The sequence below is a fragment of the Elgaria multicarinata genome, chromosome 5 (assembly GCF_023053635.1).
Source record: "Elgaria multicarinata webbii isolate HBS135686 ecotype San Diego chromosome 5, rElgMul1.1.pri, whole genome shotgun sequence".
Lineage (NCBI taxonomy): Eukaryota > Metazoa > Chordata > Lepidosauria > Squamata > Anguidae > Elgaria > Elgaria multicarinata.
In genome coordinates this window covers 53720351-53738244 of record NC_086175.1, presented here as the reverse complement: position 1 = coordinate 53738244, position 17894 = coordinate 53720351, and the positions used below count along the sequence as shown (strand labels likewise).

The 17894-nt window shown below is 40.0% G+C and overlaps 1 protein-coding gene across 1 annotated transcript in view; it reads right to left on the bottom strand.

Annotated features, from left to right (window-relative positions):
• WWC3 (WWC family member 3) overlaps positions 1 to 17629 on the bottom strand; it is a 68466-nt gene extending 50837 nt beyond the window's left edge. Inside the window, exon 1 of the mRNA XM_063126368.1 lies at positions 17100 to 17629. Coding sequence (XP_062982438.1) covers positions 17100 to 17362 — 263 coding nt within the window. The 5' untranslated portion in view covers positions 17363 to 17629. The remainder of the gene's footprint in view (positions 1 to 17099) is intronic.
• Between the last annotated feature and the right edge of the window lie 265 nt (positions 17630 to 17894).

Here is a 17894-nt window from a genome sequence, read left to right as displayed (position 1 = left end):
TGGGGGACACAGATATATCTAGGCAGATTGAACGTTAGTATTTGTGAATGGGACTCATAACATTTGTAGTTTTATACCAGACTTCCTTATAAAGGCCTAATCCACACCAAGCAGTATATTGCACTATGAAAGTGGTATGAAAGCAGTATATGGTGTGTGTCAATGGGCTCCAACAGTTGTCAATCAAGTTTATTGCTTTTGGCCAATGGCCTTTGCATAAAACAAACAACACATCAACAGTACAATCAGCAATAAATATGGAAAGACAAAGAATTTACAGAAGTTAAACATATGCATATAGACATAATTCATATAACACTTGATATACAAAATTTAAAAATACAAAATAGTATAAAATAGTGTGTCATTGTTGATCCATAAGTTGATCCAGGACTTGGTTATGCATGCCAGATCAGCTGCCTCATCCACTATTAGTTCATGGATAAGGGAGGTCTTATTATGCACCAATCTGGCATTTAAAAGCAGCAGAGACCCTAGGGCAAGCTAATAGGACAACTACCAAACCTGCAGGTGTGGGGAGGACTGGAACACAGCACACCCATTAACAGTCTGGGACACGTTCCCCTTACCTGGCTAGTCCTCCTTCCAATACTATAGAATCATAGAATCATAGAATAGCAGAGTTGGAAGGGGCCTACAAGTCCATCGAGTCCAACCCCCTGCTCAACGCAGGAATCCACCCTAAAGCATCCCCGACAGATGGTTGTCCAGCTGCCTCTTGAAGGCCTCTAGTGTGGGAGAGGCCACAACCTCACCAGACAACTGATTGCATTGTCGCACTGCTCTAACAGTCAGGAAGTTTTTCCTGATGTCCAGCTGGAATCTGGCTTCCTTTAACTTGAGCCCGTTGTTCTGTGTCCTGCACTCTGGGAGGATTGAGAAGAGATCCTGGCCCTCCTCTGGGTGACAACCTTTTAAGTATTTGAAGAGTCTATCATGTCTCCCCTCAATCTTATCTTCTCCAGGCTAAACATGCCCAGTTCTTTCAGTCTCTCTTTACAGGGCTTTTGTTTCCAGACCCCTGATCATCCTGGTTGCCCTCCTCTGAACACGCTCCAGCTTGTCTGCATCCTTCTTGAATTGGGGAGCTCAGAACTACACGCAATACTCTAGATGAGGCCTAAGCAGGGCTGAATAGAGAGGAACCAGTACCTCACGTGATTTGGAAGCTATACTTCTATTAGTGCAGCCCAAAATTGCACTGGCCTTTCTTGCAGCCATATCGCACTGTTGGCTCATATTCAGCTTGTGATCTACAACAATTCCAAGATCCTTCTCGTTTGTAGTATTGCTGAGCCAAGTATCCCCCATCTTGTAACTGTGCCTTTGGTTTCTATTTCCTAAATGTGGAACTTGGCATTTATCCCTATTAAATTTCATTCTGCTGTTTTCAGCCCAGCACTCCAGCCTATCACCCATCACCACACTGATTGGGTCCCTCTCAGGTCCCCCCACTTGGCCCCACGTCTCCCTCCCAAGCACATACTTAGGTTCAAAGAAGGGAACCAATCCCCCACCAAAGACACTGAAACAACCTAAATGGCAAAGGTATTAGGGGGAGGCTTTTGTGTCCCCTTTGGGGGAATCACTGCTGGGGTATCACTGCCGAGCTTCTGGCCTGGCACATAAAGCCCTTCCCCCAGGGTCAAGCCCAGCTGGCTGGAATTTTCAATCCACCTGAGGGAGTTTCTCTTCTCTCGCCAGCTATGCTAGTTTCTCCTGATAGCAGGAACAAGAGACTGCAAAATGTTACGTAAGAACATAAGAAGTGCCCTGATGCTGGATCAGACCAAGGGTCCATCTAGTCCAGCACTCTGTTCACACAGTGGCCAACCAGCCATCGGCCAGGGACCAACAAGGCAGGACATGGTGCAACAGCAACTTCCCACCCAAGTTCCCCAGCAATTGGTGCACACAGGCTTACTGCCTCGAATATTGAAGATAGCACACAACCATCAGGGCTAGTAGCCATTGATAGCCTTTGCCTCCAGGAATTTATCCTATTTTGAGAGAGGGAGAAAAATGTCTTCCTAACCACATTCTCCACACCATGCATAATTTTGTACACCTCTATCATGTCTCCCCTTAGTCTCCTTTTTCCCAAGCTAAACAATCCCAGTTGATGTAACCTTCACTCATAGGGGAGATGCTCCAGCCCCTTAATCATCTTAGTTGCCCTTCTCTGCACTTTTTTCAGCTTTATAATATCCTTTTTTAGGTGTGGTGAACAGAATTGTACACAGTATTCTAAGTGTGGTTGCACCATAGATTTGTATAAAGGCAGTATGATACTGACAGTTTCATTCTCAATTCCTTTTCTTATAATGCCTAACATAGAGTTTGCCTTCTTTACAGCGGCCACACACTAGTGGACATTTTCATCGAGCTGTTCACCACAATCCCAAGATCTCTTTCTTGTTTCGTCACTGCCAGCTCATATCTCATTGTTATACTTGAAGTTGGGGTTTTCAAAAGTCAATTACACTAGTTAATAAATCCTGAAAGAGAGAACGCATAACATTCAGGTAAAGTCTCCTTTACTTTCAAAGAATGTCTCTTCCCGTGTGAATCTGCCTGACCTTTAAGATCAGCTGTTATACTCCTCTGGCATGTGCCTGTACCACTGCCTTCTGAGGAATAGTTGGTGGCAACATGCTAGAGAGAAGACCCAAGAAATTATCTTATTCCCCTATCTGTGTTATGCTAGTAATTGAAGACATTTTATTTTAAACAAGTGTTTGATTCTATTCTACTTTAATGAATTGTTAGTTTGGTCTCTTTGTGTTTTTATTTTATTATTTATTTAAACTACTTGTATATCACTTGATGCTGCCTTTGGATTGGTAAACATGTTTTAATATGGTATTGTTATTTTTACGTCTGTAAGCCGCTTTAAATAACTTTTTGGAAGAATGTAATTTGTTGTATAATAAATAAAATGAAGTGACTGCCTATGATGCAAAAACATATAAATATATATAAATTTGAAGATATCTCAAACACTGATCAGAAAAAAACAATCCAGTTAAAACAACTATTTCCTCCAATTGTTTGCCCTGATTTTATTTGAGTATTTCCTACAAGCCGATTTTTCATTTCCTTTTTGCACGTTAAGTACATGATCAAGCCAAAAATCTAAGTTCAATGAGAAATACATATTCTTACATCTCCCACTGAAATCAATGGAATTTTAAAATGCTTATCGGAATTGTGTCCTAGTGCATAATCTGCATTACCTCTTCCTTATCTTCAGTGCAAAATTCAGACATAGTTCTTACAAATAGAACAGGCGGTAAACCTATGTCACTGGCTGTACCACTGCAATTGGGGACTCAGATGGATAATATATATATATGAATATGAAATATATGAAAAGCCTCAGGCATACTACATGAAGCGCGAAAAGAAGGAAAACCCCGTAGGGGAGTAAAAAATAAGCCAAAGGCAAGGGTGGAACCAAGGAATCTTCTGCAATAATATTATTAGTAAAAGGTTTATTAAAGTGCCAGGTGCCTATGCATTTTGAATGTGATTGCGTTCTTCCTCAGGGCTTTATAACGTTAGTGCAGTTGCAGCTTCTGCAGACAACTGCACTAACATTATAAAGCCCTGAGGAAGAACGCAACCGCATTCGAAATGTGTAGGTACCTGGCACTTTACGAATACTACATGAAGGACAAGTGACTTCAAAAACTAAGTTTTTCAAATCTGGACTCCACTAAAAATGTCTTTAAAATACAAGCATAGATTGGACTCAAATTTAGTTGTATTTAAAGTAGACATACTGAAAACCTATTTTGAAGTTTACAAAACACTGGATTACAATAGATTATTTTTTAACCAAGGATCCTGAAATGCCAGAAATTACTTACTATGGTACACAGTGGCACTGGAGTTATTAAAAAGTCGTGGACTTGTTTGTAATGCTGACCTATGGGCACTGCAATCCTATTCAACTCAGTTCTGGCTTCTGAGATTGGGCACAGGTGTTATCTATGCGACCATATTTTTATTTAACTATCATTCATAACTGTTGCTAAAAATCAAATTCAGTGAAGAATGCAATCTAGAGATTATTAAGAGGTTACTTATGACTAGCCACTTTCTCCCCAACTACCAGCTCCACTTTCCCCACCATCTCAAATGCCATTAAGATAAAAATAGACATTTCCATTTCCTCTATTTCCCTTGTAGTTCCTAAGCTCTAGAAGTGTTTATTCAATATATCAACTTCCTATGTTTGAAGAATACTTCTGTCTTGACTACTACAAAAACATTTATCCAAAAAAGCTTTTATATGTACAATGTACCTCAGAGAGAACTGAACCTAACCATTGACATAAAACTCCTTCAAGTAGCTACTATGTGAAACTCACTTGTATTTGTTGTATTGTCTTTAGAAATATCTTGTATTTAGTTTGAAACGCAAGCTATAACTAGGGTAGTTTTTATAGTTTGATAGAAACTATTTTATGTAAACTATAAACTAATGTGACTGAGTGTGCCTCATCATATGGACATTTAGCTTATCCCTGTGGGTGTTTACAAAGGGGTATTCCTGCACCATTTGCACCAGTACAATTCAGTGCCTGATTTTTTACTATGCGGACTCTTTGTTTCAGGGTGGATTTGATTTAAATCACTACTCAGAAAGATTCGATTAAATCATGTGACTTCCCTCCAAAGTTACCAAATGAGTTACCAAAGACTCATTCTTGCTGGTATAATCTTAATATTTACAACCAGATGAAGGTTTCATTTTTAGAATAGCAACTTTTCAGATTAGTTTTACAGTTATATATAAAAAATACTGATTTGGTTATACTATTAGAAACACATCATAGATAGATAATTATGAAATTATTGCGAGGTGAACTATCTCCAGTTTAATAGGTTAATCATTCATATTTGGACAACTTTCTGCTGTACTTTATTGGAAGGAGAAAAATAATCTTACAGAAACCTCTGGAAGAGCATGACATTGTGAATGGATTAATGGAATTCATTTACCAAAAAAATTAAACAGCCTCATGCTACATAATTAAAAACTAATCCTTATTTCATGATGAATAACCTTTGGACTATAATATATCTTAAACAGAAAACTATCGTTAAATAGATTTTTCTTCAAAAAGCATTTTATTAAATAAAAAAAATCAATTTTTAAAAAAATCATTGATTTTTATCGAACCTGCTTTGTTTAATGTGCATTATGCTCACTGTCCTCTCTCTATCCTTTTCCAGGTTATTGTACAGAACTTATTGTTATGGGTCTGCCTATGCCCTGTGGAGCCTAACTGCACTATAGACGATGGCAATTGATACTCATATTTACAATAAATAGACCAATTCATTAATTTTAATATTGCAAGAAAGGAAGAGGTAAATAGATAGACAGAGCTTAATCACACTGCTCTCCTACCTAGTAGCAGCATTACAGGCCTTATTTGACTCTTCCTCACGAGGACTTAACAACTGATAAAGTATTTAAAAATATATAACCAAACAAATGATCTTAAATTACACTGCTGTTTTGGATTTTAATATTGAAAGGGCAACCAGGATGATCAGGGGTCTGGAAACAAAGCCCTATGAAGAGAGACTGAAACAACTGGACATGTTTAGCCTGGAGAAGAGAAGATTGAGGGGAGACATGATAGCACTCTTCAAATAATGGACAGACTGTCACACAGAGGAGGGCCAGGATCTCTTCTCAATCATCCCAGAGTGCAGGATACGGAATAATGGGCTGAAGACACAGGAAGTCAGATACCGGCTGGACGTCAGGAAAAACTTCCTGACTGTTAGAGCAGTACAATAATGGAACCAGTTACCAAGAGGCAGCTGGACAACCATCTGTCAGGTATGCTTTAGGGTGGATTCTTGCATTGAGCAGGGGGTTGGACTCGATGGCCTTATAGGCCCCTTCTAACGCTATTCTTTTATGATTCTATCAGACAGCAGACATTTACATCTTGCTACGATCCCATACACACACACACACACACACACACACACACACACCACAAAACATAATATGGCACCTCTCCTGTCCAGATACCCCTCCATAAGTATTGCCCAATATAGCTATATCAATATAATATTCTTGGGTGTATTTCTGAACCAGTTCACAATAACTAACAACTTTCAACTATGATCCTTGCATGCAATCACATGTAAGAGTAACAAGTCCTCAGTTTTTACTAAATTTCCATTATATTCTACTTTAAACCAACAACTATAAAAAGCCATTAAATGAATAAAATGTCTCATAACTGAATTATTAAATAAACATTACTATATAACACATTTTCCACCACAGGTTTCACCTAGCATCGTCTCCTAGTCTCCTCCTCTTTCAAAAAGATCATAAGAGTATTTCAAGCTTCCATACCAAGACAAAAACAAGCAAAGCGATCCCTTGAACATACCTCTTTTTTTAAAAAAAATCTACAAGTAGTCCTTATTTAAGTGATTATTTTCAGGGTGGAACAAAATTAGATGCCAGGCTGAAAATGTCATAACAGCTGAATATTTTTACTGACAACACCCTTGTACCAACATGTCTTTATGTCATATCAGCTATGAAATCCAGAGATTTAGAGCATTTGGTTTCAGCATTAAAATCATTTTGAAAAATGTATGTACCAATATAGCATACAGAAAACATAATAAAGCTTGATTACATAAAATTGCTCCACTGTGTTACCTTCTCACAAGTATGATTAAACATACACAATTAGGAAGGGGACAAATTATAAAGACAGTCATTTTGAGATATGGGTCCACAGGGCTAGCTAGAGAAAGCTGCCCTTATCACAGCATATAACCAATTAATTCTGCAAAATGATAATTCTGTCAAACATCTAAGTACAGATAATGACTTGTGAGACTTAACAAAAGGCTATGACTAATTCTTGTGCTTTCTTGAGATCCCCTACTTGCATCAACGTGGCTTCTTGATTCAGTGTTGTTTTTCTGGGTTGAATCCAATGGTATTGTGCTTCTGATGGAAACAGTTCCAACAGCAAAACCAGGAGGGGGCAATTCCCATTCCCCCTGCATGCCCTCAAAATCTACTCCAGAGGGCTGAGGAACTGTCTAGAAAAGATATTTCAGTGGCACAGAGGGCTACAGCAATGAGGAGACAAAGTGAAAGTCTTACCATACTAGTGGACATCCACTAGCAAGATGTTGCATTTAATCCCTTGAAATGATCATCTATGCAAACCTTATGAATTCAATCAACAGTCATTCAGCAGTTGTTCAACCTCAGCTTGAAAACCATCATCTAAGCAGAGGATAGATGTGGTGTAGAAGATACAAAGTGATACAGACTGAGTAAAAGGCTCTCCAGAAGCACAAAAGCAGCACACAAGAGCTTTCAGGAAGTGGAAAGGAGGGCTAGCAGTAGAGACTTTCCACTAAATCCTATGGATATCTACCCAAATATAATTTCAAGTGTTCAATAGGTAATCACAGGATTGCAATCTCCTAAGGACTGTCAAAACAGTCTTTATCCCACCAGATATGCACTTCAAATAGAGGAAGAGGGAAGGTCAGTTTTAGAAACATGAAGCAAAACTGAATGTGGTTTTATGAACTGTATGTATATATGGTACATAGGAAATACTGTACTATCCTTCCTGAAGGAACTAGCACAAACATACTTTTCATTCCACAACACATAAATATCACCTTTGAGATTTTTATATATAGCAGCATTGCCTCAATACTAAAAAGTACAGGTCTGTCATGCTTGCCAAAAACAGAGCAAAAAATTCACCCTGAAACAATAAAATGGCATTCTTTGTTCAATAAAAATGGATACAAATCCCCAGATTAAATGCTTGCATAGGCCCATATTAATAAAAGAATATTCAAGTATTAGGTAATGAATCCTAAATTAAATGTTTCAGCGTGAATTGATTAATCACATAATTAAAATCCTCCTATATTTTAAACCAAATAATACTATGCTGGGGTGGGGGTGAGTGTGTGTGTGTGTGTGTGTATGTATATATATATATATATATATATATATATATACACACAATGGACTGGATGAGGGCTAATAAACTGAGACTCAATCCAGACAAGACTGAGATGCTGTTAGTAGGTGATTCCGCTGACAGGATGGGGGGTGTTCTACCGGTTCTGGATGGGATTGCACTCACCCTGAAGTAGCAGGTTCGTAGCTTGGGGGTTATTTTAGAGCCATCATTATCACTTGAGGCTCAGGTGACCTCAGTGGCACGGAGTGCCTTCTACAAACTCCGGTTGGTGGCCCAGCTACGCCCCTATCTAGACAGGGATAACCTGGCTTCAGTTGTCCATGCTCTGGTAACCTCCAAGTTAGATTACTGCAATGCACTCTACGTAGGGCTGCCTTTGAAGACGGTTCGGAAGCTGCAGCTCGTGCAAAATGCAGTGGCCAGATTGATTTCGGGACCCAGAAGGTTTGACCATATAACACCTGCTCTGGTCCGCTTGCACTGGCTGCCTGTATGTTTCCAAGCCCAATTCAAGGTGCTGGTTTTGACCTATAAAGCCTTACACGGCTTGGGACCACAATACCTGACGGAACGCCTCTCCCGACGTGAATATACCCGGTCACTACGTTCAACATCTAAGGTCCTCCTCCAGGTGCCTACTCCGAGAGAGGCTCGGAGTGTGGCAACGAGGGATAGGGCCTTTTCGGTGGTGGCCCCCAGACTATGGAATGATCTCCCTGACGAGGCTCTCATGGCACCAACGCTGCTATCTTTCCGGCGCCAGATTAAGACATTCCTCTTTGCCCAGGCATATGGCGGCACATCTTAATCACCCACATGTTTAGTTTTTAATCAGTTTTTAATGCTTTATGTGTGTATGTTCTGTGTTTTAGAGTTTTAAATTTTGTATACTTGTTTTTATCTCAATTTTAGAATTTCTGTAAACCGCCCAGAGAGCCCTGGCTATGGGAGCAGTATATAAATGTAATAAAGAAAGAAAGAAAGAAAGAAAGAAAGAAAGAAAGAAAGAAAGACACATATGCTGTAAATAGCTAAACTAATACCAGCATCATAGGTCATCAAAAATAAAAGGAGAAATATGAGACATGTAGGTTGTAGGAGTATTTTCATTCATTTTCCAATCTACACCAAAAACAGATACCACACAACTTTTTTCAAGCCCAAGAAAAAAAATTAAGTATACATTTGAGGCTACTTAAAGAAGATATAACCTATGAATTCACAACACTGCGTTTTGGAAGCTCCTATTTATGGAAAAGCAAAATAAATGTGTTTCCATGGGCAGGACACATTTTCCATGGAACCAGAGTTGTAGACACTTTGCAATTTACTTTCAAATTTAAAAACATATCTTTACATTTCATAATGTCTCATCTTGACAGCAAGCATTAAGTATTCTTTACATAAATTTAGTGCATACTAAATCCTCTGAGAAATTTTTAGAGTAGAACCTGCAAAATAAAAAGTATTGGGAATAATTTTGCAAATTTCAAGGCCTTTTGACATTTTGCAATGGCTACTTACTATATGCTTATGTTGTGTACATGAAATAAGTAAATAAACAGTTTGTCATGAATCTTAAGAAAATATGACTACTAAATTCTGGAGCATGAAACCAAGTCACAACATATTTGAAGAGTATGTCTTAGTACTGAAGTAAATGTAGATCTGCCAAACTGACCAGTAGCAAATGTCTTACATACATAAAGCTCTAAGAAAGATGTAAAGATGTGTCAGTTTGCCTACCACAGCAGTCAGCAAGATGCCAAAGCTCACAGAAATAGCAGTATCAGGCAATGGGAATTCTGCCATCTCTGAACATCATGTTCAGTATGAAGTACTAAGAAAAAGTAATGTTTATACTGAATGGATAGTATAATCTGTCTTAGCTTTTTAAAAAGATATATAATACTTAATGAACGTCCTACTTTGTTATTGTCCTTTTAAATGCATAAATGTGCTTTTTGCATTTTGAACTTTTTCCATGAAGAACAGAAGGCTCAAAGCCTATAGAGAAGGACTGATTCCATTCAGAAATTCTTTATGTACGTATTGGTATTTTATAATAGTCTTCATGCACCTACTTTAAGATACTATAATCTGGTTCAGCCTAATTCCACAATCAAAAATCTCAACTACAAAGTTGAAAAAAGATCCATAACCAACCAATGACACTTTTTTAAAAAAATACTGCACAGCAATCCTTCTGCATCTTTACTCAAACGTATATTGTGTTCAATGGGATTGGTTCTGATCTAAGCATGCACAGGGTTTTAGCATAAGAATTTTCAAAAACTAAACATCCTAAGAAACAGGAATCACGTAAACACAGGAAGCTGCCATATACTGAGTCAAACCACTGGTCCATCTACCGCAGTATTGACAACATTGACTGGAAGCAGCTCTAATTGAACCAACTCTAGTTTATTTTAGTTTATAAAAATGTTAAAGATTATAGCCTCAGACTTAAATTAAAATTTAACTTCAAATGCAATTCTTAAATCTAGACAGAAATTGCACAAGTTACAGTGCATACCAGTTGTTGCAAGCTTCTCTATGTTGTAACAGGATATCCAAGTTAATTTTGGAATGACAGATAAGGCCATTCATATCAAATTAATCACCACTTCCACAAGTTCCCTAACCAGTTTTATTCCTGAATGGTAGATGGGAAATTGAAAAGCATCCTGACTTAGAAGAGAGGCATAAATAAGAATAATTTCAATTCCAGAACATTTTGGGTCTACAACAATGAATGACACCTAAACAGTGCAGGCGATGTGCAAGATATTTTGCATCATATTGTCCATGGGCATATCCAGCTATATCAAACGGGCATACGTCACCATCTGTTCCCCAATCTCTAAACCAGGGGAGAGTAGTCCTCAGGCTTGCAGGGTCCACTATGTTTTTTACTAGAATCTTGAGATCCACCAACCATAATCTGGTGGGGGAAAGCATGCACTTAGCATTAAAGAATTTAGATCCCAAGAATTTCTTTTGAGTACCAGAATTGAACAGAGTGCATAGTCCTTTCACTCCTGGATACCCTATGTTTTAATCATTTCAGCAATATGGTTTAGGATGGATGATGGGGTGCTCCCCCCTTTTTTTCTTTTGCTGCTATTATTAAATAACTCAGAGTCAGAAAATTACCACTCTGCTAGAATTCACCCAGATAACACCAAATTATTTAGGGTGTTAAAGACCTTCAAAAGGATGCTTCTAATTTGAGGGAACAGGCATTAAAATAGCAAAAGGAGTTCCATGTAATTTGTTCAGGATGGCCCTCCAACCCTCTGGACTTTTTTTAAAACTTAATTCAGTTTATAAGCCGGGAGGAAAGTTATTATTCCTGTGGACCCCTCATTAGATGCCTCATCTGATCTCTCAATTGTTCAACATGGGCTAAATAGAATGCATTTGCACAATTTTAGCATACAAAAAGCTAGTTATACGAGTTAATTGAGTTAGGGCTCAATCCATGGCTGGCTGGGGAATGTTAGGAATTGTATGACATTTTTCTGTCTAAACATGCATAGCATTGTGCTCTTAAATACTTTTAAAAGAAGATTTTCATAAATCTCATATTTAAAAGGGAGAATTTTAATACTATAATTCCAACTAAGGGTAATTCAGATTTTGGAGTTATGATGAATACATTCTGCACCCATTTAATCCTTTCCTGCCCGTTCTGTATATGCTGACCATGCAACCCATGGAACTACATCCAACATCTTGTGAAAAATCATAAAAGTAAGAGATGCCCAAAATACTCATAACTCAGCTTACAAGAGGGATGCTTTACCCCACAAATAAAGCTACACCAGGGTCAGTTTATCAATAGAAATCCTCTGTCTTAGCATTCTGAAATAAGGGTTACACTAATACCCCTGCATGTTAGCATGCAGAAGCATTCCACATGCCACCTGCCTTAAGATGATCAAGGATGGCAACATTACCCGTCATTGTATTGGCAAGTGGGCTATTAAAGATTTATGGGCTAGTCGATTTTGTAGACTTTAAGTGAAGTTCTTTAATAACACCCTTACAAATACATTAGCTACCCTATATTAAAATAAGGCTAGAAACATTTAAATTACAACCAACAAGAACATCCAAGTATGGAACCACATTTAGATCTCAGTTACCCATGCTTCTACAACTGTAGAAGCAGGAAAATCAGTATTGGTTACATAATTAAGCATCTGGAAAAATGGGGGGGGGTAAGCCTTCTCAATGCAAAGCTTATTGAAACTATAATAAGCAAATGCCAGGCGTCCCCTCCAAGCGAAATTGGGGGCTGAGGATCTCCCACAAGTCATCATGAGTCCCCACATGGCTGCTTTACCCCACCCATAAAAAGAAACAAAATAAAGCATGCAAAATGAATATTCACTTTTTTTTGGTGAACAATGTATGTTATTCTCACACTACTTTTTTTTAAAGAATATATAGAATCTATAACTATATTCCAGGGTTTTCATGTACTTAGATCCTGTGAGGATAGAATATTTAAAATAAGTTACAAGCAACATAAGTCATATTTGGAAGAATCAAAACTACCATGCAACTATGTATGCACAAGCAAGGGATGTTTGGATTATGTTTATGAAGTACCACATGGGACACTGCTTTTGAAACTACAGGGGGTTTCTAAAAGTTTGTGATATGGCAAGGCTTGCCATTCAGACATTTGGCATGCCTACAGTAACTCCTTGCATCCTAACCATAGATACGTTAAACTGAACTAAACAACATGGAAGAAAGGTTCACATGAGGAATGTTTTGAAAATTATTGGAAGCTTGGCTAGTACTCTTCCTGCACTACTGTTGGTTGCATTTTCTTTAAAGAACAGGAATTGCACACATTTTACTGTTTTCTTTAACAAAGGCACAACTTAAACATTTCTGGGGCTTACTTAACATTCCATACGTATTTCTGGTAAGGTAGTTTTGGCTGATATTCAAACTTTCCACTTATGAAAGCACAGCTCAGTATAGGAAACACACAGATATTTCTTCTTTCATGGAACTGTACAATACTGACAAGTGTTCTTTCTCGATTTCTTGGAAAAATAGATAAAAGACATGTTACCAGATACACACCAACAACTTTATTCACAAAATAAAACAAAGAATCTGTGTAATATTAATGAAGTAAGCTCTTCTCAATACTCTCTATATTTGTCACCTTATTGTTAATTTATACAGTGGCATCAATGAACAGAGGGTTTTTAAAAAGAATGACAGGACAGGTCCCTGACTCAAGGGTCTTACAATAAAGCGCATGTGGGCAACCCAGTCCATGAACCACATGCAGTCCTTGAAGATTTTTAGTTTGGCCCATCAGGTGACCAAGGCACCCCCTGCTGAATTGCCTCCCAAAATCCCATCTTAAATTATGTGGTCGTTAGCCCAAACAGCTGTTTGGCTGGAGATGCTGGCACTTGGGGAAGGCTCTTCCCATGCACTGCCCTACCCATTCCAATTGTACTCCAGCCAAACAGCTGTGTGGTGGGCTACTGGATCACAATTTAGATAGGGAGAATGGAACATGGGGAGTACTCTCCCCTTACAACAACCTCCTCAGCTAAATCATATTTCTGTTAGTCTACCAAACAACTGTTTGATAGGAGCATAATTGAGATAGGTAGGATGGCACACAGGGAGGCTAAGACTGACCTTTCCTTCACACATCCTCCCCATGAGTTACTGTAAATGTAAATAAGTGTGTGTGTGTGTTTGAATGTAAGAGAGGATGCCGGCACTGACCCCACCCACCAGGCCAGGGCCCAATTCCTGACATGTGGCACTCAGCTACCCATCTACCATCTCATGTGGCCCTTGGAAGCAAAACATCTTCCCACTCCTACAATAAAGAAAACTATTCAAGTAACACAACAGAAGGTGAGGGGAATATACAATTATTACAGCTACATATACTTAGTTACAATAGGTCTTAATGGGCTTTGCCAATTTTTTTATGACAGATTTGAAGCAGAAGTAAGAAGGGTGGCACCATGGAGGCATTCTGAGAGGGCAGTTTCTCATATAAAATGCAGAAAGGGTAGAGACCTTCAGATGACTGGGGGTGGGGGGCAAACAAGTGAAGGTGACAATCAAAGATATGTCATAAGAACAGAAAGATAAAGCAAAGCAAGTTTTTGAAATTGAGGATGGGAAACTTGCGCAGGATATGATAGTTGACAGGAAGACAGCATATGGTTTTTATTGAGCGGCATATGTGGTCAGATTGACAAGAAGGATAGATGATTTGGGCAGCAAAGTGCTAGATAAACATAAGCAGTCAAGGTAAGACAATGGAAGATCACAGAGAAAAAAGATTGCAGTAGTCAAAGCAAGAGATTATCAAGAGTTTTGATGGAGAGGAAGAGCCATATGTTTATAACACCGTAGTGAGAAGCAACATGATTTAACAACAGACTGAATACAGGGGGATAAACAGACAGGAGTCAAAGAGAAAGGCAATACCACATGTCTGTTCAACAGCGTAGATGTTGATGTTGTACAAGTAGAGCAAACAGGAGGAGGGGGGAGGAAAAATGAGAAGAAATACATACTAAGCCAGGGACAGCAATAAAACAGAAATATGTCCAAGTAATGAAAAGGGTGGGGCTAGGGAGGAAGGAAGCCAGCAACACCTCTCTAGCCTAGATATTGATCCAAGCTGGAGATGAATTTGAGGAAGGAGTCATTAAAAGCTTTGCTGTTCTTTGGCATGATCTTAAGAACCCCAAAAGTTTATTTCCAAACCAGGCTCTGAGAAACTTTGAGAGCATTCCCACTAGGTATGTATATCAAAAAGAGGAGGTCATACAGGTGAAACATTAATCTGTACCATTTACTTCTCAAACTAGCCTTTTCTGGTATTTCCAAGTATTTCTTAACTTCTTTCCTGCCTAGGCAAACTTGGTTATATTCAGTTTAATAAGGTGCATGAAAGCATATGTAAAAAAAAAGAAACTCTGTCTGCACATGCCACAGGATCCATGGCCTCATTCCTAGCCCACATGCCCTCATGGGAAATCCTATTGACAGCACTTTGGTTGTTCAGACAGAAGACACTGCTTGTTCTCTTTTGCTTTTACTAATCACAAACAAGAGACAAGATTTTTAATACAAAACACAGCCAATGAAATCCTTGATCCTACAAAAATTCATATGTGCCTTAGCATCATTACAGCAAGCTTTCCAGCCATGACTATGAATGAAGATTTGAGCAAGTGTTTACAGGATTAGTGTAAAAAACTGTAACAATAAACAGTATTTCATCTGCTACAGTATTCTATTCATGTCTTTTTTTACAAGTAATAATTCCTATTGCACTTCACATGGCTGAAGCACATTAATATAACATTATCTCGTTCATCTTCAAAACTCTCCAGTGTTTTGATTTCCAATTTTTAGACATACGAAATTAAGCAATTACAATTCATCCCATGACCATAGTTGAAATGCAGCTTGACTCCTAGTTTCCTAGATTCAAATTCAATGTTTTAGTCACTCATCCACACAGGTCCTTGACAGAAAAAGACATTCAGCTTTCTGACACCTAAGCTCAATACATAAAGTTACTGACAACCACACGGAGGGTGTGTTTGGGGTCCTTTTGTCAGTACAAATAGTATCTAGGTTTAAATTCCACAGTAATAGCACAATCCTATATGTGCCAACTAAGAAGTAAGTCCCATTGAGTTGATTGGGGCTTACTCTGAGGTAAGTGGATATAGGATTGCAGCTGTAAACAATTACCAGTCCAATTCCACACATTTTTACTCAAAAGAAAATCTAAATAATTTCTAGAGGAAATGCATAGAATTGCAGCCTTACAAAGAGGTCCTTTAAATATAAAGACTTTGTTCAAAGTTTTAAAACCACCAACTTTCCCACAAAACAAGCTGACAGTAGTGTATTACATACACCAAAGAGCCCATCTGCCTTTTGATGATTAGAGTAAAGCTCCAATCATAAAACAAACAAAGACATCTGCACAAAAAGTTGTTAAGGAGTAGCCCTAAAGCATTTTTAGCAACAATATTTCTTAATATTAGAATATATGATTATGAAACTGATGCTATATTTCAATGCATATTCCTACAGTTTAAAAAAGAAAGCAAAATACCATATAAAGAAAACTAGAATGCCATTCAGCAGCACAGTTGTTTTAGATTTCATGTCAAGTCTGCAAGAGACTTAAGTACTGAATTGGGGGAATTTTTTTAAAACATTTGCTACTCTATTCACGGGTGGTGAATCAATGCAGCACATCATGCAATACAAAATGCTGAGATACAGATAACAACAATTTATCTGCTTAGTAGTTACCATTTTCAGAAGAGGGACAGATTTTGTTTCCCAAGCCAAAAATCAAGTTTTGGATGGGCTGCAAGCAAGAAATTAAAATGAGGTATAGTGTGTTATGTCAGACAGACTGAGCATTCAGATCCCATCAGCTTAAAAAAACTATGACTTTTCATTTTAAAAAAAAATCCTGCTGAACAGGGTTGCAACTGAGAACATACTCATCTCATGTGAGGGAGAACAATGAACCATACAATACTACTGAAGTTTTCAACAACAACAAAAATTGCATGGAACAAAATGGAGTTGCGAGATCCAGGAATTGGGGAGTCCATCCTGTACTGCAAGGCTTGCAGGATAAAAGCGACTCCTTTTAAAGAGTCTAGCCGGGAATGCCCCTTCAAGAAAGCTTCTCTGAGCCACAGAGAGCCAGGCCAAACCTCTTTCCCCTCTCTCAAAATAGAATGGGAACTCAGTCTGGCCCCGTCAAGAAGGCAAAAGAGGTTTGTCAGGCTCCAGGCCTGGGATGCTATTTCCCAGCGCCAGAGCCTTCTCCTGCAGCAGCACATACTGTTTGAGGCCCCGTTGTCTGAAAGCAGGGCCGGGTCAGTACACGGAGGCTCCAGGAAGGGGTGTCAGGGAAACTAAGTTGTGAGCGGGTTTTCAAAGGGGTTGTGGGACCACAAAACCATTCTCCCCCCCTTGTCCCAGCCTCGTAAGCGAACTGTCCTGCCTGACCTGTCCCTAGGGTCGATCCACGAAGTCTGCCGGGTGTTGTGGTCGATGTAGAAGACGCGCCCGTCGTAGTCTCTCGCCTCCTCCCAGCCTGTGGGCAAAGGCAACTCCGAGCTCTCCCGGCCCCGCGGCCCGCCGCCTCCGGCCGCCGTCGCCACCGCCACAGCAGGCGGTTGCCCCGTCCCTTGTCCCATAGTGGCCGCCGCTGCCTGTTGCTGCTGCTGCTGCTGCCGTCTCCGCCTCCGTCCTCCGCTCAGCCACGGCATGGCCCCGCCGCCGCCGCCGCCACTCCCGGGCCGCAACCTGGGCAGCAAGCGCTCTCCCTCCAGAAGCCGCTCTTCGGCCGCGGGGCCCGGACTGCCCTGCGCCGCCTCCGCCGCCGCCTCCAGCACTGACTAGCGAGCGGCCCAGCCGCGTGGAGCAAAACACGGGCGGCTCCGGCTGCAGCAGCGGCGCCGCGCCGGACTCATCATCGTCTCGCTTTCCCGCCTCCACCCCTGGTCGGGCCCCGGGACCAGCCCAGCTGCCGCCGGCTGCTGTCCCTCCAGCCCAGCTCTCCTCCTCCTGTCCGAGGAAGCGAGAAAGCCACTCCACAGGCCGCCACCGCGAAATTCCCGCCCTTCCTTCCTTTCTGCCTCCCAGCAGTCCCCGAGACTAGAGCGGCCTCCTTCAGCTGCTCAACCGCACAGCCCTGTCGGCTCCCTCAGCTCCATCCCGTCGGCGCCTGCCCCGCCATCTTCCTTGCCTCTCTCAGCAACCTCCACCCCCTGCTCCGCCCCTTGTCTTCTCCTGCTGTTT